The following is a 25,316-nucleotide window of genomic DNA, read 5'->3' as shown; positions in this document are numbered from 1 at the left end:
AGTGTTTGCAGTAGAGAAGATATATGGCTGGACTGGACCCTAAATTATGTGGTTGCAAAACAAATTTCTCAACCACATAGCCATGCCTTCTTTCAGCTACATTTTTCTTCCACAACACAAGACTTGACAGCAGGATTAGACAGATTATGAATGAAAGAAAACAGTTAATTTATAATCTACTTTTCTTTGAACCGCTAAATTTTGTAGTCATTCATAGTTCCTTTACTACCTAGCTACTATTTATGTCATCCAGTGGAAGCATGACTGTGTGGTTAAGAATTTTGCTTCATGATCACATTAAGTTTAGGCCCACAGCACAGCAGCTGACCAATGCTTGTAAATGGAATTAGTTGATGGAAGTTCATTGTGTATAAGGTGCTGATCTTGATCTTTTCTACATGACTGTTATATATCATGTAAGCTGTGTAAAAAGATCAATAAGCAACAAGTTATGCCAAAAATGAAATGTAGCTGAATCAATAATTTATGTCTTTGATTTTTAATAATTTATTCTAAAGGAAATCATAATATATTGTCCCATGCATGCAATAAGTTGTCCAGTTCAAGTGTTTGCCCAATAAATACAAAACAAGAATGAAGGCATCGATATTATATTTTCAAAGAGAATTTCAATACATTTGATAAATATTCAGCAGTTGAATTAGGTTTTGGATCTATGATCACCATAAAATAAAAATACAAAGATATATGTTCAAAAGTTTGCTTCCACGTTCATTAGGTTACTGTTCTCAGAAATATGTATTCAACCGCTGAAAGAAAAAAAATGAAACAAAACAAAAAAGAAAATTAATACAGGCATAGCCATGTGGTTAAGAAGTTCACTTCACAACCATATGGTTCCAAATTCAATCCCATTGCATGGTATCTTGAGTATGTGTCTTCTACTCTAACTTTGGAAGTAAAAATTTGATAGACAAAAACTGCACAGAAGGGATGCTGATAAATCATAGTACCAAAATACCCTATGGCATTCAGTTATTAGAGTTATGTTATCACTCTCTAATTATGGGCATATGGCCAGTATAGATCTGAGAAGACCATAGTTCAAATGAGGACTCATTATACAATTACATAGTGTATATTTTATTATAGTGAGAGGTTCTTATGAAGAGCTCTTCTGTTTCATGGGTCTAGTTGATATATGGAATAGCTAATAAAGTACTAAATCAATATAATCAATTAGAAGTCTTGAAAGTGATGCCTCAGTCCAGAAGAGTGAAACCAGTCCTAGAATATAAGGCAATGTTTAATACTAATGAATTTTGTTTTCAGTTAGCATAATTTATAACAGAAGAAACAAAGAAAACTAAGTAAATAGGATGAATGAGATTGGTGTGTTGAAAATAAGGGGCTTGAGAAAGTGAGTGTATTCCAGGAATAGAATATATGTAAAAGAATAAAAGTGCTACAGGAATGTAGACAACTAAAATCACACAAAGCTAGCACATTCAAGTTGATATTTTAAAAATAAAAACAGCTGTACTTCATGGTGGCCATTTTTTCATAATCATAAAAAACAAAACTGATTATATGGACTTTAAATCAATATAGACTACATTACAAAAGGCCATAATAATGAGGCAGAAAGGACTGATTGTATCAGATTGTCCCAAACCAAACAAAGAAATATTTCTTCAATACTTGTTTCTGTATCCCCTTCATTTTCAATTTGTTCTATTACAATAGACACATGACACTATTTCTAAAGTAGGAGAAAACCAGCTTTGTTTTATAGTAATTGCCTTGCTTTTTTTTTTTTTTTTACAATCCTTTGACTAGACATGCAAGGAAAATATCTGCAAAAGATGGGAAAAGTTGATTGAATTAATCTTAGTATTTTATATAGATTTAAGGCTTGTAAATTGTATAAAATAATTTGTGTGTTTATATATACATTTTTCTTTTATTGATTTATGTATGTATATGGATGGTTGGCTTTGTATGAATTTAGGCATCTACTTCTTGAGTCAATTAATTGTAATAGGCTTATTTAGAGAGAGAGAGAAAAAATGTGCAAATAATGAGAAGCAGAGTTAAGTGCAAACAAAGTTTAAAAATGGAAAATAGTTACAACGAAGGCACATCATGGTGATGATTTGAACATTTTCAGAAGTGGGTGTCAACAAAAAAGTCAGCTCTTTTTGTTTTTTTTACTGTACTTAATGAATGCTTGTAATTCTGTACACATATGAAGCAGAGAAATTTTCATGCTACCCTTTTGTTAATAAGATTGTAAAATCATCTCTTAACAGCATCACCTCATTATAAGAGGTGATTCTTAATGATTATTTTTATAAACTTATAAAGGATACAGATAAATGTAAAAAAAAAAAAAAAAAAAAAGTAGTATCACATGGAGAAGAGTATGCTCTCTCTGTAAGACAATTAGATAAAATATACCAAAAATCATTCCATCAATACTGACCATAAAAGAAAAAAAAGAAAAATGCAGAAAAAAACAATCCCACTTTAGTATCAAAATAACAAAAGTTTAGTTACTGAACTAAATGAGAAAAGTAAGCAAATCTTTCATAAAATTACATTGAGAAATATTATCGAACATAGAAAATTATTTATTTTTAGGAATTCTATATATCTAATTCAGCAATCAAAATAATGTCCAGATCACTTGCTTAATTGCAGCACATGTCTTTTGAATTTATAATTCCTTATATCTATTAACTGCATTTGTGAGGAAATTAAATATTTTTCTTCATAAGGCAAAAACATAATTGGAAATTTCATTTTAATCCTTGAAGTTACATATAAAAAACCTTGTGTATTGATAAAACAAATTTACCAAAATGAAAACTATTATTTTAAACAGAGCATCACCTTATGAAACATATAAGTGAAAAATATTTTCCAATCCTCAAGAACTGAGCTAATAATTTTTGTCCTATAGCAAGTATGTAAGAAAAATTTTACAGGCAATAGAAGAGTAGAGCAATGAAAAGGGTCTCAATTGTCAAAAATGTCAACACTTAATACTATATGGTATTGCATTGAAAGCATAAGCTACAAAAGTGTGATTCTGATATTCCTTGTGATACAAGAAGTTATAGATTTGTTAGTTATGTTAATTTACATCTGCATACTTGCGAAAAGATTTTGAGAGAAGTTGTTTAAGCAAGTTTCTCATCAACATAAATCCCTGCATACCTTTTAATCAATAAAAGCCAATTTCCAAATTACTAGGTTACAAAAAAAAAAAAAATGGTTAATTACACAGCAATTACAATTTAAAATTGATACCTTTTGACATGGCCAGTTTTACAAAGTAAAAACGTGTTATTAATTAATTGTGCAGATGCAGACTGAGTGAGGATCCAAGGAGGATCTGAGAATTTACCAACAGCAACATATTGCAATGGCACATTCCCCACATCTGACCTGACAGACAATTATTACAATCTGATTCTTGTGAGAATTGAATTCAGAGCAGTGAGGCTCTGGTGTAAATACCATATTCAGTTCTCTGCACCTTTAAGCAAATAATTCATACTTTTTTACAATGTCCATTTTCTCTAAGACCTTTCTTTAACTCAAATTATGTGTCACAATTGTATTTTGTTGTTTGGCATGGCTGTGTTGTAAGAAGTTTGTTTTCCAACCATGATTCCAGGTTCAGTCCCAATCCATGGCACCTTGGGTGTCTTCTGCTGTAGCCTTGGGCTGACCAAAGCCTTCTGAATGGATTTGATAAGCAGAAACTTAAAGTAGCCCATTGTGTTTGTCCCACCCCGTCTCTCTACTTGAAAACTGGTATTGGCACATTTACATCCCAGTAACTTAGTGATTTGGCAAAATAGACCAATAGAATAAGTACCAGGCTTTAAAAAAAAATAATACTGGGGTTGATTCATTTGACTAAAAAATTCTTCAAGATGGTGCCCCAGCATGACTGCAGTCTAATGACTGAAACAAGTAAAAGATAAAATATACCTGCAGATATTTATAATGTATAACAGATACAGTGTCTAAGTGGATAATAGTTACAAAAATACGGTCTCTTGACTCCTTGTATACTACAGATTTCTGTATCTTTGATAAAAGTATTAACTCTCAATGTGTTGATCAATTAAGCTGTATATTGGTAGCATATCAACATACAATGTACCACATAAAGCTATGGGAACACAGTAAAATGGATGTGTGCTTCATTAGTTTGCTGTGTTGAATTTGAAATCTGATAGGAAAACTTTTGTGAGGAATGAGTTCAATGAGCTCTACATACCACACAAAATGCTTTGCAATTTTCCTTTAAGGATTTCTTTACTCATCCGCATTTTTCTTGCAGATATCAGCTTACAGATGTTCAAACTGCACATCAGCTGCATCAGTCTCACTAGTCTGGGAGGGCCTATAAAAATAAAGGTAACAGGTCCTGCCCCTCCTTCCTAGTCTAATTCATAAAAAAAAAATGAAGAGGAAAATTCCAACTATCGCTTAGGGTTATTGAATTCACAATTGCCATGTCCATAGTACTTGTTCAAGTATTGTCTTAGTCAAAGAAAGATTACTCACTCGATGCTAAAGAAACCTGCAGAGTATAGGCACGACATGCTATTTTACACTTTCAAGACCCTTTTTGGTTATGAATGACCATGGGATCGCACCTAGATGTTCCTTTCCAAGGTATAAGTCTGGTCAAAGTTGTTTATGGAAGACCAGCCGTCGTCCATGCATACCAGCCTCGCCTCCTCATACCACCAATGTTATCCAATGGAAAGTCAAAGGCCAGTACAACTTGATGCCAGCGACATCATGAGCCATTTCTACAGCTGAGTGAACTGAAGCAATGTGAAATAAAGTGTCTTGCACAAGAACACAACACGCAGCTCAATCCAGGAATCAAACTCATTACCACATGATTGTGAGCCTGATACTCTAACCACTGAGCCACGTGCCATCACATATAACCAATTCTGGATTGACATATTTTAATATGAGTAAATATTTTTGGTAGTATTTGATTAATAAAAAATGTATTTCATGGATTAGTTGAAGTATTGTTAGAAAGAGTTAATTTTATTGTGGAAATTGAGGTGTCTCGTTGAAAAAAAATCACAGGCTTAAGTCTGAGTCCACCAAATTTACTTCCTTGAAAAAGTCAACATTTTTAGTAGTTCCTATGTTCTTGTATATGTAGTTGTAAATTACTGTGTTTACCTCCACCAGCTAAGCAAACTAGTTAACACAGATATTTTAAGGGCTTTGATATCAGTTTTTCATGGGCTAAAAACAAAACAGAAAATAAAAAAATGCTTAATTTTTATTTTTGCTATTAGCTATATAATAAGACATAAATAATTAGAAAATAGTTTTTGAATTTAGTGCATGATTTATCATATAAAGTAATGTACAATGATTCTAGTGTTTCTGAATGCTATCAGAGGACCAGAAAATAAAGACAAGAAAAAATGACAATGCAAAATGTGAGACAAGCTGATCAAGAAATTGAAATTAAAAATGAATGCAGGAATGGCAATGCGAAATCAGAGAGGATTTCTGACATCAATGTAATTGGTTACATGTCTTGAAGAGGCCAAGCATGATGAAGTTTATGGATTAAGGTTTCCATAATCCAGTCTAGGTCATCAGCCTTACCATTTCTATCATATATTCAAGGCTTGCTTTGTTAAACAAAACTCACCAGGAAAACTGTGTAGGATTTGAAGAAGTCATATAGAATGATGTAAATGAGTTGCTAGTGTCCCAGAGAGAAAGTTTATTTAACAAGAAGCTGATGCTGTTAGAAAAAGAACAAGCTGAGAATACAAACGAGACAACAGAAGTTCCTTGTACACCACTTAAATTATAGAGGATGGTCTGCAGGTTTTTGCTGATAATGCTCCTAATTATGAACATAACAAACATTACAGAAAGAGTTTACAATGAGCTCAGTTCCTATACTAAGGTGTACAAAGAGCTGATGCATCATAAACAAACAAAATTGCTGAAGATTTTCACCTGTCAAGTTTGTGATGATAAACTATAAAATAGTAAATATTGAACCTCATCCTCCTAGTAACACTCATTCCTCTACCACCCTCACACAGTAATCAACATCTTTTGTGGTAAGAATGTACTCTTACAATATTACTATTCTTATTAATTACATAACTTATTCCTCTTGAAATGTTTTTGTTTTTTTTGTATTGTATTATGTAAGTTTAGAAATTGAGTTGAAAATAACTTTGTTTAAAATGGAGACACATATATAATGGGTCAAATATGTATTATGCATGAATGTTATAGACTTCCTATTTTGCATACATTTAACCGTGTTTCACTTTTAATGGTTCTCACAACTGTTACTGTTTGATTTACTTAGAACTACTAATACATCAAAAGCACACGGGTTAGTATTGCAAAAATCACTTGTTTACTAACACAGATAGTGCTTAAAAGTTGCTGTTTTTCTCAATGACTAGCATCACAGCATAATCAAGGCTGACCAAAGACTATGTCATCAATCAGTGCTAGAAAAATAAGCAAGATGCACAAAAGAAAGAGCAATTTCCATATAATTCAAAATTGGAATTCAAGTCACGAATCTAATAGAGTCAGGATAAATTTAGTATAAGAAAGATGTTGGATAAAATAAGAAATAGATTTGCATTGGCGTAAGGAATTGTCTGTCAATGGCTCTCAAACTAGATTCCATCCTCATCAAATATTAGTAAAAAAAATTTTGCCCCCCTGCCACACCACCATTATTTATGAGAAAACAAAATAGATTGCATCCATATAATTCTCTTTTTTCAACACCTTACTTTTGTAAGGTGTTGAAAAAAGCTCAAAACCATCTTAATTCTGATCAGCAATTTGTCTGTCCCCACCCTCCACTTCAATCATATTGCACCCCATGCACCAAAGAGAACCACTGATGTTATTCTTCAGGGAGATAATCACAGGGTTTTTCTTTTTTTGTGTGAAACGTCTTTTTAAAGAATAAAAGAATAACTGAGAAAAGCCTTTAACATCATTGTAACTGTTTATCTCCAGGTTAGACCTGTTCAAGCAAACCTATCATTCCAGCTGTGCCCATCCTGTTTTTAGGGATATCTAGGACTAAATTATCTATATCCTTCCTATTTTTTAAGTAATAGGGTGTAATTTGAGGGAGATTTGGTTGCTATTTCTAGGAGGTTGAGTTCCTCTCTCTTTGACATGTTTGAATGTTCTGATGGGCAGTGAGGAAATTAGTTGAAGGAAATGGATTGTGAAACCAAAAGTACTAGGTTAGAATTCAGTGAGTAAAGGATCTGTTTTTGAACTCCTCCCAATGTCAGTCCTTTAAGCAACAAGATTGGTAATCAAGATTGAATTCCATTAGGAACTTGTAGCTAATGTAATTCTCATACCAGAGTTGTTATAAAATAAGTGCCAAACCTCTTAGTGTAGTCTCAAGTCAATGGGTTTAAAAGTAAAAAAAAGTCAAGAGTATTAAGTAACCTTAATAATCCAGCAAGACTAAAATTAATGAGCCAGCAAATACTTCCTCAACAAACATCCTACCATTTTTAAAATTAGCGACAATTCTCTGAAGTTCTCAAGTGCAACAAGACAAGATGGTCATAACTATAATCCTGACCAAACATTGATGTTCAGCACATACCAATACTAGGATTTATGTGTGAGTAACTACTTCCAAGCTATAGGCTTGTTCAAAAACAACTACTGAAGACTTATTTAATAATAATTTAAAAAATAGTAAAGTTAGAAAATATAGCTGAGAAAGAGATTGTTTTTCCTGAATGCTGCCTAAAATAGAACCTGAACAAAGAGACAATGAACATATTCAAATGGTGTACACACAACGAAATCTTACTGTACAGGGTTGATGGAATATGCTATGAAATGACAGAGTTAGGGTCTTTTTCACTGACATTTGTCTGTAGTGGTAACGTATTCTTTGTCTTTTGATCTGCCATCTTTATGTGCGTGTAAAGAACAATACCTGAAAGAAAGAGAGAAATTACATTAAAAGAACTATGCATTAGTAATAAAGCTGATAGTTATCAATCTTTCCAAGTTTTCAATTCTTAAAAACACTTATAATTTCTTATTATTGGTACAGATTGCAGACCACAGTAACGCATTAGGGATAGGTCAATTTATTGTGCTTTTAAGAAGACACTTTACTTTTTTTGTTTCAATTTTTAAAGCTAAAAAACTGACTCAACTCTTACTGGTTAAGATCATCCTGCTCTAAAAACATCTACCTAATAAGTCATACTAAAGTATCAGAATTTGCAGAAATATTTAACTATTTCATAGATAGCAATTATATTGAGAGAGCCATTTTAATCCACATAACTCACAAACACTATCATATTCACTTTTAGCTAAATTTTGAGGTGTTAAAATTTTCATCAAACATCTATGACCTGATCACTGACACAATTCCACTCATCTGTTGAGTCTTTTTAAATCTCAGAATTCCACTCCACCCCATCTTTATGGGGGCTGGTTTTGAAAATCTGGAGACGTTAACAACAAACATTTTAAACATTAAAATGGTGATTTCTCAGAGCTGATTACTTATATACACTACAAGTTACAGAGAGGGTCATAGCCCAACTAATTAGGGAGCGAATCAATTTAGATGAGATGCAGTTTGGGTTCGTGCCAGGTAAAAGCACTACTGATGCCTTATTTCTAGTGAGACAGTTGCAAGAGAAATACCTAGCTAAGGATAAACCTCTGTACCTGGCTTTCGTTGACATGGAGAAAGCCTTTGACAGGGTCCCCCGATCCCTTATCTGGTGGTCAATGAGGAAACTTGGGATAGAAGAATGGCTAGTGAGAGCTGTGCGAGCCATGTACAGAGATGCTGCCAGTAAGGTGAGGGTTGGAAATGAGTACAGCAATGAATTCCGGGTAGAGGTAGGGGTCCACCAAGGTTCCGTCCTCAGTCCCCTATTATTTACCATAGTCCTCCAGGCAATCACAGAGGAGTTCAAGACAGGTTGCCCCTGGGAGCTCCTCTATGCTGATGACCTTGCCCTAATTGCGGAGTCACTATCAGAACTAGAGGAGAAGTTTCAGGTGTGGAAGCAAGGTCTAGAATTGAAGGGCCTTAGAGTCAACCTAGCTAAAACCAAAATCCTAATAAGTAGGAGGGTAGATAAAACACAAACCCCTTCAGGTAGATGGCCCTGCTCAGTATGTAGAAAAGGAGTAGGTAGTAACTCTATAAGATGTACCCGGTGCAAGCTATGGACACATAAGAGGTGCAGCAACATCAAAGGCAGGTTAACTAGCAAGTTAGTTTTTGTTTGTGGCAGATGTTCAGGTGCAATAAAGACTGCAAACAAACAGGAAACAACTTCTATCTCATTCCAGGGTGAAAAACTAGAGGTAGTCGATAGCTTCCGCTATCTGGGCGACCAAGTTAGTAGTGGGGGTGGGTGCGCTGAAAGTGTAGCTGCTAGAATAAGAATAGCCTGGGCAAAGTTTAGAGAGCTCTTACCCCTGCTGGCGACAAAGGGACTCTCACTCAGAGTAAAAGGCAGACTGTATGACGCATGCGTACGAACAACCATGCTACATGGCAGTGAAACATGGGCTGTAACTGCTGAGGACATACGTAAGCTCGCAAGGAATGAAGCCAGTATGCTCCGTTGGATGTGTAATGTCAATGTGAATACCCGTCAGAGTGTAAGTATCTTGAGAGAAAAGCTGAACATTAGAAGCATCAGTTGTGGCGTGCAAGAGAGACGATTGCGCTGGTATGGACATGTGGTGAGAATGGAGGAGGATAGCTGCGTGAAAAAGTGCCACACCCTAACAGTTGAGGGAACCCGTGGAAGAGGTAGGCCCAGGAAGACCTGGGCTGAGGTGGTGAGGCAAGACCTTCGTACATTGGGCCTCACCGAGGCGATGACTACGGACCGAGACCTTTGGAAATGGGCTGTGCGTGAGAAGACCCGGCAAGCCAAGTAAGATCGTTGCCAGTGCCCCTGGACTGGTTCTTGTGCGGGTGGCACATGAGATGCACCATTTTGAGCGTGGCCGTTGCCAGTACCGCCTGACTGGCTCCTGTAGGATTTTCGAGCGAGATCGTTGCCAGTGCCCCTGGACTGGCTTGTGCGGGTGGCACATAAAAGACACCATTTCGAGCGTGGCCGTTTTCGTGCGGGTGACACGTAAAAGCACCCACTACACTCTCTGAGTGGTTGGCGTTAGGAAGGGCATCCAGCTGTAGAAACTCTGCCAAATCAGACTGGAGCCTGGTGTTGCCATCCGGTTTCACCAGTCCTCAGTCAAATCGTCCAACCCATGCTAGCATGGAAAGCGGACGTTAAACGATGATGATGATGATGATGATATATACATGTATGTTTATGTATTTGGTATTTATTCATCAAGCCAGTGGGATAAAAGGCAAAGTCAGCCTTAGTAGGATTTGAACTCAAACAAAAACCACAAGTTCAGCACATTTCCATTTCTACTACCTATCATCTTAATGATAAAAAGGATTTTTCACATTAGGACAAGACAACAATCAATCTTACTGTTATTGTAAGATTGTTACTGTACTGGCTTCAGCTATTTTATTACCTCCATACCTACATGCATGTATGTATGAATACAGCAACAAATTGAATAAAATCCATAAAAAATTTGTTTTCAACAAAAAATTGTGACAAGATATTCTGAACTTACCAGAAAGAGTGATTAAAATTCCCAAGAGCTGAAGAAAATGTAATGATTCATTAAAGAACAGATAAGCACCAAAAAGAATCAGACAGAATTTCAGGTGGCCCACCATATTATAGCTGAAGGTCAGTTAAGAAAAGAAAAAGAAAAATTTGCAAAAATAGAACAATGTACAAAGTTTAAAATTTTTACTGGCTTTTAGAAATGTAGAAGGGAAAAACTATTGCCATCATTAATGAAATTGCTTTAAATAGTATTAAAAGAATGTCACACAATTTTTTTCAATATGTCAGAGGAATGGAGGTCATGACTTTTGTAAGCCAAGTGAGACAGATGGGATTAATGTAGCTGACTACTAACCCAAGCATCTCAGGGGAAAATGTGAATGGGAGTCTGTAAGAGGCATCTGAGGACCAGATGGAAATGTTAAACCAAATGGTATGTTGGTAGATAACACATCTGAAATTGTTTGCAAGGTGAATCCTTTGAGATTGTGAAGTTAGTTATAGAAGGATAACAAGTTGAGATGCACCTAAAAATCACAATGTACTTTGTCCTATATTCATCTGCACTTGCCTCTTACCCTATTCTCACTTTTTCGGTAACTGTGAAGTAATAATAATAATAATTAGTGATGATGATGGTAATGATAATTTCTTCCACTGCCACATTGCAATGAATTTTGAAGGAAGTTTTAGTCAATTAAATCAATATTGGATGGTTGAGAGGTAAAATCGATCCCAACATGATTTGAACTCACAATGTAAATAGCAGAAACTAAATACTGAGAGATATTACATCTGATGTTTTACCGATCAATTTTGACATCACTTACTCTTATTGCTATTTATCCAGAAGAACAATAAACAAAATAAATCTCAGAGGTATTTAAACTTAGAATGGTGGTGTAAAGCACTCATGCAGGGTCACATAAAGGCGCCTGCGTGGTGCCACATAAAAGTGCCTGAGTGGTGCCATGTAAAAGCACCCGTGGCACCACATAAAAGTGCTTGTGCAGTGCCATATAAAAGTACCCAGCATATACAGTAAAATGGTTGGCATTAGGAAGGGCATCCAACCATAGAAACCATGCCAAATTAGACTGGAGGCATTACTGAGTGAACCAACACCAGTCGGTTCATGCCTGATGTTTCTTTTATTGAACCACCAAGAAGAACGAAAGGCAAAGTCAATCTCCCACTGGATATGAACTCAGAATATATTTGGTACTCACTCAGCTATTGGAAGTGATGCTGTTGACTAAATCAATCACATTATATGTTTAATTTTTTTCTCCCCTCAAACATCAAAGGATGAAATGCTAAGTTGGCATTTGCAGAATTTGAATTAATTTCTTATAAATCACAGAAGCACTTTATTACATGTAAAAACCATAACATTCACAACAAAGACTGGCAGTTTTCTCTGTTGCTGTGTGAGCCATATGAAGAACTGCAACAAGTAGCAAAGAGCTGCACAGAAACATACTCAGCTAAGCAATACCAGCACAAAAAAAAAAAGAAGTAAAATAATTTGTATGAAAATGTCATGATCAAGTAAACAAGTCAAAGTGAAGGATACGTAACAGGTGATGTGTTGCCAATGATCCAATAAATAGTCAAATTGATTAAAAATGCTACAATACTAGACAATGTAACAATCCCCTGAAAATAGAAAAGAATATTATGTAAGACAACATAATGTAAATGAATGTTGTAAAAGAAAATACAAACTTCCTCTAAAATAATTTTGAGGTTAAGCCCAAAGCAGTACTTGTAGATTTCACAAGCAAAGTATCCAATACTGGCTTTCTACTGAGATTATGGTAATCTATAAAGAAGCATAGAATTAATCACCAAGGGGTGCACACATGATAATAATTGTATAACATTTTAAAGAAATTATAAAGCTCTAACAATTATTTTTTCTTATATATCACAATATTACAAAAACAATTAATGGTGTCTTAGCCAGTATGGTAAAAGCCATTTACATAAGCAATGAACCCTTCGTCATTGAAATCTTTAATCTTTGTCGGATTATAACTGCATCTCAGTTTCTACAAAAACTATTCATTTTGCTGCTATTTATTCTTTTGTAGAATGAGGAAACAGCTTCAGGCTTTGCTAATGGAAGGCTCTAGTTATAAAAGATAGTAGACACAGTACTCAATCCTTATCATTTCACCTCATTTTTCCATGCTTGCATGGTACCTTACGCCTTTGTGAAATTCAACATTTGTTCCTCTTCCAAGTTCTTTCTACTTGGTTTACTTAGCAATTCTGCAGCCATCCCTCATGTGCATGTCTATATCAGTGCAGTTATCTCCCTTGCACACAACAGCCAATTCTTCTCGTAGAACATAACTTATTTTTTCCCAGCCTTTGTATAAAACATCATACAATCTGCTATTCACTTCTAGAGAGGATTCTTTTGCTGCCAACAGAGAATAACAGCTCCCTCAACTTTTTTCACTATGCCATTATCCTACTTACTACAATTTCCCAACACTCATCTCCTACCTATTAGGTTATTGAGGTAGCAGATGCTATCAACCACTTCTAGCAAGTCTTCTAAGCATCTGAAAGAAAATCTACCTCAATGACTTCTGTCTGAACCTGCAAATATGGAAAAAGTGGACGTTAAAATGATGATGACAATGAAATATATATGTGTATATATATATATATATATATATATATATAAAAATCCAAAATCATCAATGATATGGCTCTGTCTCGCTTGCTGTAGGAAGCTTGTCTAACTTGTCAGTCATTAAAAAAGTGCTTCCTGTTGCTAAGAGTTGATCTGACTCTTATTTCTAGCAATGTTGGTGCTGACTAGCACTCTCAATCACCTTAGTGACATCTCTACTTGTGCCTATATATATATATATATATCATCATATTAAATCCATTTTCTTTCATATTTGCATGAGCTGGGCTGGGCTCAAATTCGTTATAAAATAAAGCTTAAGAAATAAAATGCAAATACATACTGCTGCATGCAGATTCCAAGGTGGTAATAAATAACTGAAAACTGGTTCAAAGAATGGAATTATGAAAAGGAGCATCAATGTTGAAATTGGTGCCTGGTAATATAACAACTGCATAGAGTTCACTTGTAATTCATGTTGTTTTTCTCCAACCCACTGTGGAAAGAATATGAATACAGATTAAATATTATTGTTGTTATAGAAACATTTAACAAAATAAATGCACACACACAAAAACACACAGGTGTGCGTGTGTGAAAACACACCCAGCTATGGGGAAATATTACCTTGCTTGGAAATGGGTGAGGATTAGCAACAGGAAGGGCATCTGACAGTAGAAAATCTACCTCAACAAAGTCCATCTCCCAACCACAACCACATGGTTCCGGGTTCAGTCCCACTGCGTGGCACCATGGGCAAGTGTCTTCTACAATAACCCTGGGCTGACCAAAACCCTGTGAGTGAATTTATTAGGCAGAAACTGAAAGAAGTTCATTATGTGTGTGTGTGTGTATATATATATATATATATATGCATATATATATATATATATATATATATATATATATATATATATATATATATATACACACACACACACACACACAAACACACGTATATCATCATCATCATTTAACATCTATTGTGTGTGATTGTGTCTCCTTGTGACATCGCGTGATAGTTATAAAATGATTGTTAATGCCATACAAGTAGTGTCGTCCATTTCCAATCTTCTGGTTATGGGGAAATATTTTATTGCTTGGATACAAGTGAAGGTTGGCAACAAGACATTAAGAGGATCATGATGATGATATATAAACAGGCACAGGAATGGCTGTGTGGTTAAGAAGCTTACCTCACAACCACTAGCTTCAGACATTTCATAAAGAATAATGTTTGCCACTAAAAACAAGGAAAGAGCACTAAAATTAAACCAGATCTTGTCTCGCAGGAAAATCAAAAATATAAGATAGTTTTGATAAGTTTGCTTCTTAAGCACATAGTTTCAGGTTTGATCCCACAGTATGCCAACTTGGCTAAATGTTGGTATTCTAGCTCAGGGTCGATCAATGCTCTATGAGGAAATTTAGGTGACAGAAACTGCAGGAAGCCGGTGGCATGTAAAAGCACCATTCGAACGTGGTTGATTCCTGTGCTGGTGGCACGTAAAAAGCACCCACTACACTCTTGGAGTGGTTGGCGTTAGGAAGAGCATCCAGCTGTAGAAACCTTGCCAGATCAAATTGGAGCCTTAGTCAAACCGTTCAACCCATGCCAGCATGGAAAGCGGACGTTAAACGATGATGATATGTATGTGTATATATATATATATATATATATATATTCCTCGTTGACCTTATGACTGGTCTCTACGCTTTCATAGACCTATTGGGAAAATAAGCACGAAGAGCAACCAGCCATAAAATTCTCCCTCAAATAAACCCATGTCCGTTCAATACAAGACCAGTAAGGCTGAGGGAGAATTAGTTGATACAGAGTTACCTCCCTTGTCCCCCCCCCACTATACCTTTTTCCCTTTTTAAGACTCGTAGAGGAAACATTTCTCTTCTAAAGTGCATCTTCTTTTACTTGTTCCAGTCATTAGACTGTGGCCGTGCTGGGGCACAGCGTTGGTGAATTTTTAGTCAAATGAATCGACTCCAGTATCTCGGTAAATAGAAGTTATTCAATTCTCAATATTACATATATATGATTGGTTTTCCCCCAGGTTGGTGAACGCAACGTTTCGTAAGCTAACTCAAATGCAAATGATGAGTATGATGTTTTCAACACACAGTAGATCTTTGAATGTTCTGATATTGATTTTCTTTTCAAATTTCCTCTATAGAATGCCCTGTATCAGAGAGCTGAGATTATAAAATATCAAGCAAATAAGTAAATGGCATGGGCAAAGCTACATATAGACTCGCATCCTTTCCAGAAACCACTCATTCTCTTGGCTGCTTAACACTTCAGAAACTGTAATGAAGGACCAACACCCAAACTTTATGCTTTGTGGAAGAATTAACTCAACATATATCTGATATTCTAAAAACAGCTGAGCTTAACACTAAGATATAAAATAAACTTCATTATTTTCTAATGTACTTTAGTCACAAGCTTATCATTAATAATAATGAATGTTGTCCTTTCATTATTTATTGGTTGCCTGTTTATTTTGAGAAAATTCTCTGCCAAAGGCAATGATTTTCCAAACATTTTTATCATTATTTTCACTCAAACAGAAAATTGTGTAAACATCCTTCAATATTTAATCCAATTTTGTATGCTTTTAGAACGGTCAACAGAAAATGTGAAAGAAATGCATAATGTCTTGTTTCACATATAATTGCCACCGTGTGAAATTGGTGTAGTGATTCACCAACTTTATTTTCATTTCACATTTTTTCTGCATACACAATACGGTAACTTTACATTTGTACTCTCAACTTATGAAGCATGATTCATGTTTTAATACTGTTAAAGAGAAAAATAAAAATAAGTGAATAAACAACTTACCACTTGATAGAGTGATGTAACCAAGACTCCAACAGTTGCAAAAATGACTCCTAAATGATTGTACTTGATGTCATAGTAACTGTTTAAGAACACACCAATGGTGATAGGGATCTTGAAATAAAATAGAAAATAAAAGTTTCAAGGGGAAAATAATAGTGTAAAGTAAATGTAATATAATCAGTTGAACCAGAAAATTTTAGTTAACACACAAACATATATAATAATAAGTCCAGATTTAATGATTATAGATAAGGTAAAGCAAAGCTGCTTACTTATTAACCCATCATGCGCATTTGATTCCAGGATTGTAAAGAAAGAGGAAGAAAAACAAAGAAAATACAATTCCTTAAAATTTGAAATAGGAAGAATTTGGAGCATGCAGACAGTAAAGGTTGCACCTGTAATAATTGGTGCATTGGGAACAGGAAGCAATTGAAATAGAATGCTCAGTGGCGCTCCTACAGAAAGTTTGTTTCTTAGGGACAGCAAGGATTATCAGGAGGGTTCTTAGACTGCTGAAAACCTGTGGATACCTAAAGTTACAGGTAGTATCCCACATAAGTCCTACCAAGAATAAGACCAAAGTGAGCCAAACCAAAATAATAATAATGAAGATGATGATGATAATAACAATATAAAGGAAACCGGAATAGTGTGCCCAGTAGAACTATTACAAAAGGTTTGCCTCCTTGGCATGACCAGAATAATCAGAAAAGTATTAAATAGTTGAAAAGAACAGAGAGCATGGTACCATAGGCTACAGGCAGCAAGCCCACTATACATGCAAGACTCCAAGAGCTACAACAAAACCTAAGGTAAAACAAATGATGATGATGATGATAATGGTCTCAAATTTTGGTACAAGGCCAGCAATTTTGGGGAAAGGTTCTCAACTGGTACTTGGGATCAATATAATAATTATTATATAATAATAATAATTATTAATGATATAATATGTCGACTTGGAACTTATTGCAAAGCTTCATGATAAACAACATTTTTTGTTTTCCCATTCAGGGGTCAGTACAATTGTTTTTTCTGTCTAACCTCTTTATTTCTGTTGATTGTTTTCAACCATCATCAGTACTACCAACATCGCCACCACGACTGCCATACACACACCATTCAGACTTCTGACACCACTACCATCAACACCTTTGACTTCATCACCTTCCTCTCCACCACCATCACCACTGTCTTTCACAACCCTTACTATCACCATCATGCTTGACTGCCTCAGCTACCACTACCACCACTATCATCACCATTGCCTCCGCCTCTATCACAACAGCTCATAGTATTACTATCACTCCATTACTATCTGAACTGTCAATCTACTACCGTCCCCTCCCCAGAAAAAGGAGTAGAAGCATCATCATTGAATAGTAAGAGAGGGGGTGAAAGTGTGACACACTGACACACAGAAATTCGTTTTGGCATTTATTATTATTATATATATATATATATATATATATAGTGCATATATTTGAAAGTACAGCTCCATGAAAACTGTGTTGAGGCATCTTTAATCACTGGCTCACACAGAGGTGACAGTGTGCTCATTCCTAGAATCTAACTGAATCCTAGTAATACCAACACACTCATCACATTACAGAGGATTCAATTTGACAAAATCAGAATATTCCTGAAGCAACTAGCGCTTACACAAGGTCATCTCTAAGTACCTCAATAATGTCAGTGTTCACACACTTAGCAGAGATAACAATCAAGACATGGAACAAGGAGTAACTTGAACAAAAAAATGTCATTTACTTTGAGGTTCTTTATATATTTGTTGCTTTATATATGAATATATATATGCATACGCCCCAAAACAACAAATATTTGAAGAACTTGTGTGTGTACATATATTCTTTTACTTGTTTCAATCATTTAACTGCGGCCATGCTAAAGCATCGCCTTGAAAGGTTTTAGTCGAACAAATCAACCCCAGGACTTATTTCTTAAGTCTATTACTTATTCTACCTGTCTCTTTTGCCGAACAGCTAAGTTACGGTGATGTAAACACACCAACACAGGTTGTCAAGCAGTGATGTGGGGGACAAACACAGACACAAAGACATACACACACACACATATATATATATATACACACATACGACGGGCTTCTTTCAGTTTCAGTCCACCAAATCCATTCACAAGGCTTTGGTTGACTCAAGACTATAATAGAAGACACTAGTCCAAGTTGCCATGTAGTGGAACTAAACTTGGAACCATGTGGTTTATTTTGTATGATGATCCTTTCGACCTATCATCACCATCATCATCATCGTTTAACGTCCGCTTTCCATGCTAGCATGGGTTGGACGATTTGACTGAGGACTGGTGAAACCGGATGGCAACACCAGGCTCCAATCTAATTTGGCAGAGTTTCTACAGCTGGATGCCCTTCCTAATGCCAACCACTCAGAGAGTGTAGTGGGTGCTTTTACGTGTCACCCGCACGAAAACGACCACGCTCGAAATGGTGTCTTTTATGCGCCACCCGCACAAGAGCCAGTCCAGGGGCACTGGCAACGATCTCACTTGGCTTGCCGGGTCTTCTCACGCACAGCACATTTCCAAAGGTCTCGGTCAGTAGTCATCGCCTCGGTGAGGCCCAATGTTCGAAGGTCTTGCCTCACCACCTCAGCCCAGGTCTTCCTGGGCCTACCTCTTCCACGGGTTCCCTCAACTGCATACAAAATAAAGACTAATACCAAATCCATCTTCTGTTTACTTAATCATTATTATCTCAACTAACACTACGGAATTCCTGAAGTAGATCCAACTGAAATATACCTCAATTGCGGATGACACCAGGTAGCCCAAACCATACCAGTGCTTTACTCAACACATCAACACACTAATCGACATATACCCATTAGTCCAAAATATTACATATATATTATACCATGGACTCTCCTGTCGTGAGACGATGTATGAGGGTTCGGCAATTTCTTGTTGAACAACCACACAAATGATTTGTTTATAGTGATCAAATGTTTGTGTTCAAATAAGCTCACTCCCTCCATCATATCGACATTACCTGTACAGGTGCACCATGTGCCACACGTCAGATGAGGAAATGATCGCAGAGCAACTTTGCTCAAGAACACAACGCAACGCCCGGTCTGGAAAGCGAAACCACAATCTCGCAATCCTGAGTGCAACATCCTAACCACTAAGCCATGCGCCTTCATATATTTATATAGCTCAGAGGTTCCCAATATTTTCATTACCAAGGACCTCTTTTATTTAAATGAATTTTCCCACGGGCCCTAGGAAATTGAAAGGTTTGTCAGCTTAACATGTTCACGGACCCCACTACTAGCTTTGCGGACCACAGGTTGGGAACCACTGATATAGCTGGACGCATCACACGAATCCGAAGAAACTTTTTTAAACAAAATAGACGGGATGGAGGGCGTATTCGGCACGTATAGAGTGAGTGCTGTCCTAGAATAATGTAATCGTCTGGAATGCAAACTAGCTGCATTGTCCTTGGGACAGTTAGGTGGTTGACCCTATATACGGCGCGAGCACTACCAAAAAGGGTATAGAAGACCAAGGTAATAATTGCGATGGGACGGGAGAAATCCAATAGGTAACCAATATAGAGAAAGGATGTAACAAAGAAGTGACACTATGGATAAAAGATGAGAAAATTATCTTCAAATTAGGAGAAACGGCGAAAAAGAAAAATAACATTAATGTAGAAGGGAGAGCAGTTTGTGTTCAAAGTTGGTAGACATATAAAAACACCTTCAATCTAGATTCATCAAATACACAGATTAAAAGTTTTTAGATTTTACTACATTTTGGTTTTATTCGACTTCTAATAGTGTTGATGTGTATGATATATCTGTATAATATAGCTGACAAAAAGATAATTCAGGAAAATATATATTACTCGAGCTCACTTATAATTATATTGAAAATCATAGAAATAATTTCATTACTAGAATTCGAATAATTCCTTTAATATCTTTATAGTTTCAATTGCCTGTTTTAAAATATTAATTATATCAGTGATAGATTGTATCATCTTACAAGTTATGATGGATGGCATCCATGCACTTAAATGCTTGTAAATCAAAATATACGAGGCCGCATTGAATTTTAGCAAAAGTATCTATAAATTGTTTTAGCTCTACAGTGGAATTTCCACGGTCTTTGCTAATAAATTTGTAATGCGAGAAAAATATCGTAATTTAACAGAATGTTTAAATGAAAGTGCTATGTGATAACAACAGAACATGTGATTGATGCTACTTACCAATGTCGATTTGACATATAACGAGAAATGTTTATGGTAAAAATACGTCTGTATGAAAATAATACACGGTGTTGTCATTGCCTTAATGAGTTGGTAAGTACCGACCGAATTATATTGTAGTGAAAGGTTTGTGAAGACCACATAACCACAAAAAGAAGCGGCCAGTGGCAATAGATCTAAGAAGGGAAGACGTTTCGGCTGGAAAACATTGAGTTGCTGACAAATAAACAAACCCACAGAAGTGACGAGGAAATGAATACACGTCAAAGTCATGTTAGGAAAGGCATAATTCACATAAATAAGTTTGTTGAGCAAGACTATTACAATAGAACAAACGAGGTTAAGAGATAAACACAGAGTAATTAGTTGCGATGAGGGAGCGGCCATGTTTCCAGTCCGAACTCTCTAATGTCACTTAAGTTTTCTCTCTTTCGTTCCCACGGTACCCTAGATCACTTTGCCAGCAGGTACCCGGCGTAATAGTCACTCGGTTGTTGACAAGCAGTTGATTCAAATACTAATGCTTATTCCTGTTCGAATATTAAACAATTGGTATATTGTTTCACTTCATTTAGTTTATATATATTTTGGTTTTTAAAGTATAACAACAGTTATATTCAACTTTTCCTAGAAACGTGCACACTGGTACTAATTAAACATTTAGAATAATAAATATTTTTCTTTTCTTTTTTTTACCGAAATATTGTGTAAACGCAGTCTCTCAACTAAAGGGAAAACAAATTACGATCCAAAAGTGCGAAATACACTGTTAGTCGATGTAATATATATATTTTTAATTATTTTCTAATCAGTTTTGGTAGAGTTTTTCTACCTAATACTCTTTACTAGTACATTGAAATCACTCTTGAAGAAGATGGTACAATTATAGTTATGCACTACAAATCTCACCATCATTGCCCTTAGTATGACTTGTCAAAAAAAAAAATTTGGAAAGTGGTGTAATGCAAGGGCTCTTCAACTTTTCTTTCCAGCACGCCCCTTCATCACGTCTGACAGTGTTGACGCATCACATGGGAAGAACGTAGTGTAAAACAATTACATACAATAGAAAAGGCAGTAGACACGTATTATTTGTTATTAATTTAACAAGTTCAAATCTTGCTATGGTCAGCTGGGAGCTGAAAATTTGTTGAAGCTGCATGTCGTTTCCCATATAAAACCAATCAACGATATTTAGTTTTAATGAATCATGACAAGGGACTGAGACTTCTAGCGGTTTGCTGTGCTTGAGAAGACATGTCAAGCTAAGAAAAATTGTGGTTGTCCATGCATACAGGCAAGTTCCCTACATCCCTCTACAACTGAGCAATTCTAATCCTGCAGACTTATAGGTACTGATGCCATGTAAAAAGCATCCATGCTGGTGCCATGTAGAAGCACCCATGCCAATGCTGCATAAATGCATCCAATATACTCTGTTAAGTGGTTGGCGTTAGGAAGGATATCCAGCCATAGAAACCATACTAAAACAGCCTGGGCAGCTCTTCAGCTGACCAGCTCCTGTGAAACTGTCCATCCCATGCCAGCATGGAAAATGGACATTAAATGATGATGATGATGAATTATATTTATTTCCATAATGACACTACAAAGGTAGCTAGTGTGTGAGAATGTGTGTTTGGCAAGAGGAGAAAATGTAAATCTTCATGCTGGGCAAGGTGGTCTTTTAACATGAGCTCAAAGTAGCATGACTACCTGTTGACCAATAATACCTCTGTCAGTGCTTGCTCCCCTCTGGTTTGTACTTCATGTGCATGTCAATTTATAACAATTATTCAGCATGAAAGTGCATGGAATTTTCCATTACTCTTAATGTTCCCACAAATGCACCAGGACAACAACTGGCTAAAATGTAAGTTAACATCACCTGATATGTTGTAGTCTTTGTCTGTTACAGGGCTGACATTGTTTCAAATGCTCAGTACTGCAACACATCTGTTCATGGGCGATAAAATAAAGTGCCAGTCAAGTACTGGATTCAATAAACAGTAATCCCTCAAATATCGCGGATGTTATGTTCCAAAACGCCCTGCAATTGGTGAAAATCTGCAAAGTAGAAACAGTACTGTATGTTTCTTTTTTATTATTTTTATAATTTGTACATACTTATTTTATTATAAATGCAAAACAACACCATGGAAGAATCGACGTAAGCTTAAATAATAAACCACAATAGGTAAACCGTGGTATGGCAAGGGATTACTGTAATTAACTGTTCCCTTCCCACTTCAGAAGTTGTGACTTAGTGCTCTGTAAGAAAGAAGTCAATTTCATTCAATTTAATGTTACATTTTTAATGAGATAAGTGAACTTGGTTCTTTTTAACAAATAACTCAATTCTAAGTACAGTTTCAGAGGGACATTCCTGTATAAAATTCTCATTTGAGAATCATGCACAAGATCTATGTTGAGTTTTAATCTTTGTTAACAAACTTGCTGAAAACTTAGTTCTCCATTAAATTCCAGTGTTTTCAAAAACCTTACATACCCCTGCATATGTATGTATGTATGCATGCATGCTTGTATGTATGTATCTATATATGTATGTATGTCATTATTCAGTTTTATTTCATGATTTCTTGCCAATAAAGAAGCGGTTTCTAACCTAGATCGAAGGCTTCTTCACTATGTATGTATGCATATATGTATGTATGTCTCTTCTATCTTTTAATTATTATAAATCTTCCTCTGAGGAGGGAGCCGGTTTCCAACAAAGATACAAGGCTTCATCTTTGGGATGTAGTTAACACAGACAAATTCCTATTTGGAACTTGAGAAACGTCTTGCATATTTTTACTATTCCACTCACCGATTGCACTTGTAATGTACAAATTAGCCAATCAATTTCTCTTTCTGAAAATCCCAGTTTATCCAGATGTATATGCATGTGCAGGTGTATTTATGTATAGGCACACACAACTGATGTCTTTCAGTTTTCATCTACCAAATTCACTTGCAAAGCATTAGTTGGTCATGGGCTATAGTAGAAGACATTTGCCCAAGGAGCCATGCAGCAGGACTAAACTCAAAATCATGTGGTTGAGAAGCAAATTTCTTATCCACACTTCCAAATGGGGATTAATACACCTTATAAACAAGCCCATAAAGAACTTCAATGTGGTCACTAGACCTGCAAGAAATAACAACCAAATCTTCAAATTATACCTTATCATTTGTTGTGATAAGAGTACAACACCCTCTGACAAGAATACATATAAATAGTTTGAGTTAGTTGATTGTTGATTTGTAAAAGATTGTTGGTTTATTATGTGTTTGTTACTACTGCCATTACTATTTGCATTGTTATAACTCTGTTATAGTGTATTCTTTATCTATCATTGACAATATCAACTGTACTACGATATTGGAGGCTTATATCAATCATGGTTGGAGACAGAGAACCCATGGTCTAGGTTACATATCAACTATGCTAGACCAGTGAACAGTGCTTACTATTTAATCATGGTAGACAGCTGTACAAAGTGGCCAGAGGTATGCAGGTGCAATAAACCAACCGCTAAGACAACTATAAAGTTCCTATATGAATTGTTTGCATGATACGATGTTCCAGACACATTAGTTTCTGATAATGGAATGCAATTCTCAGGGTATGAATTGAAGAATTTCTGTAAAATGCATGCAATAAAGCGTATTTTCACTCCTCCCTACCACCCGAGGTCAAATGGGCTGGTAGAAAGATTTGTGGACACATTCAAAAGAGCACTAAGAAAAGTTAGGAATGAATTAAGTAATGATGAAGCACTAACAAAATTCTTAAGGGTATATAGAGTAACCCCCAATCCAAGTACAAATTCAGGAAAGTCACCCACAGAATTGATGCTTGTGAGAAGAGTAAAATCGATTTTTGATAAGTTATTGCCAGAGGAAAAAAGATGTAAAGGAAATACGAAAGATGCTACAAAATATTTCGAAGTAGGAGATAAAGTGCATTTTAAAACCTGCAGTAATGCTCAAGAAGGTTGGGAGGATGGCCCTGTAACCAAAGAAATAGGAAGTATGATGTATCTAATTAAAGGACCATGCTGGGAACATAAGAGACATAAATCAGCTAAAGAAGAGACAAACCAAAGAACGGAGAGAAATTCCTATAAAAGTATTTTTTTATTTATTTGATGTCCCAGCACTGAAAGTAATGGAGTCCTGTAGAGCCAACATGAGAAAATGGAAGCAGACCAAACACCTTGAGATAAGGCTCAAGTGAAAAAGATACTAAATAATAATAATAATAAAATTTCATTATTCCTATGGAACTTGAAATCTCAAAAGGGGAGATGCTGTGGAGGAGTACAACACCCTTTGACGAGAATAGACGAGACCACTACATATAAATAGTAGCAGTCTGACATAGTCAGCAGTTTGTAGTTTGGTCTTCGAAGTCTAGGAACAGTTTACAGTTTGAGTTAGTGTGTTGGAAATATTGATTGTTGGTTCATTAAATGTTTGTTACTGCCACTGTTTCTATTTGTATTGTTATAACACTTTTACAGTGTATTCTTTATCTATCATTTACAATCTCAACTGTACTACGATATTGAAGGCTTAAGGATATAACATCATTGTAAAATGCAGTCCTCAATATGCAATGCCTAAGAGAAGATTAGGACAGCTCTGGCCAGAAAAGCTTTGACCATAGTTCTCCTCTAGTGTTGAAAAACAACAAAAACAACCAGTCATAAAAGTCTTGCATAGACACAGATTCTAGTCTCTTCTGGTTATGTATATCTTGGTTGTAATGTGTTAGGAGGCTGATAGATTGCTTAGAGAAGTTTCTAGCATTGAATTGAATGT

The 25,316-nt window shown here is 35.7% G+C and overlaps 1 protein-coding gene across 6 annotated transcripts; it reads right to left on the bottom strand.

The window, feature by feature from the left end:
• Positions 1-595: 595 nt before the first annotated feature.
• On the bottom strand, positions 596-20,893 carry LOC106868474 (solute carrier family 35 member E3). Of its 6 annotated transcripts, none has more exons than XM_014913747.3 (7): positions 20,487-20,893; positions 16,208-16,318; positions 13,691-13,843; positions 12,274-12,356; positions 10,699-10,811; positions 7,846-7,987; positions 596-5,259 (listed from the first exon to the last, which is right to left on the bottom strand). In XM_014913747.3, exons 1-6 carry the CDS (start codon positions 20,871-20,873, stop codon positions 7,881-7,883), a joined length of 954 nt encoding a protein of 317 aa, XP_014769233.1. In that variant the 5' UTR covers positions 20,874-20,893; the 3' UTR covers positions 596-5,259; positions 7,846-7,880. The 6 variants fall into 6 exon arrangements, with proteins under 6 accessions (XP_014769233.1, XP_014769231.1, XP_014769235.1 ...); XM_014913745.3 differs by having other exon boundaries at positions 596-770; XM_014913749.3 differs by having other exon boundaries at positions 7,859-7,987.
• Between the last annotated feature and the right edge of the window lie 4,423 nt (positions 20,894-25,316).

Source organism: Octopus bimaculoides, chromosome 11 (assembly GCF_046866305.1).
Source record: "Octopus bimaculoides isolate indiv1 chromosome 11, ASM4686630v1, whole genome shotgun sequence".
NCBI lineage: Eukaryota > Metazoa > Mollusca > Cephalopoda > Octopoda > Octopodidae > Octopus > Octopus bimaculoides.
Note: the sequence above shows the minus strand (reverse complement) of the source record. Positions and strands in the feature narration are given on the sequence as shown.

Coding starts and splice junctions, on each gene's coding strand:
- LOC106868474 (XM_014913747.3), bottom strand. CDS start 20,873: ATGGCCGCTCCCTCATCGCAACTAATTACTCTGTGTTTATCTCTTAAC. Junction 13,844..16,207: donor TTACATCACTCTATCAAGTG/GTAAGTTGTTTA, acceptor TTCTTTCCACAG/TGGGTTGGAGAAAAACAACA. Junction 7,988..10,698: donor AATTTTAATCACTCTTTCTG/GTAAGTTCAGAA, acceptor TCTTTCTTTCAG/GTATTGTTCTTTACACGCAC.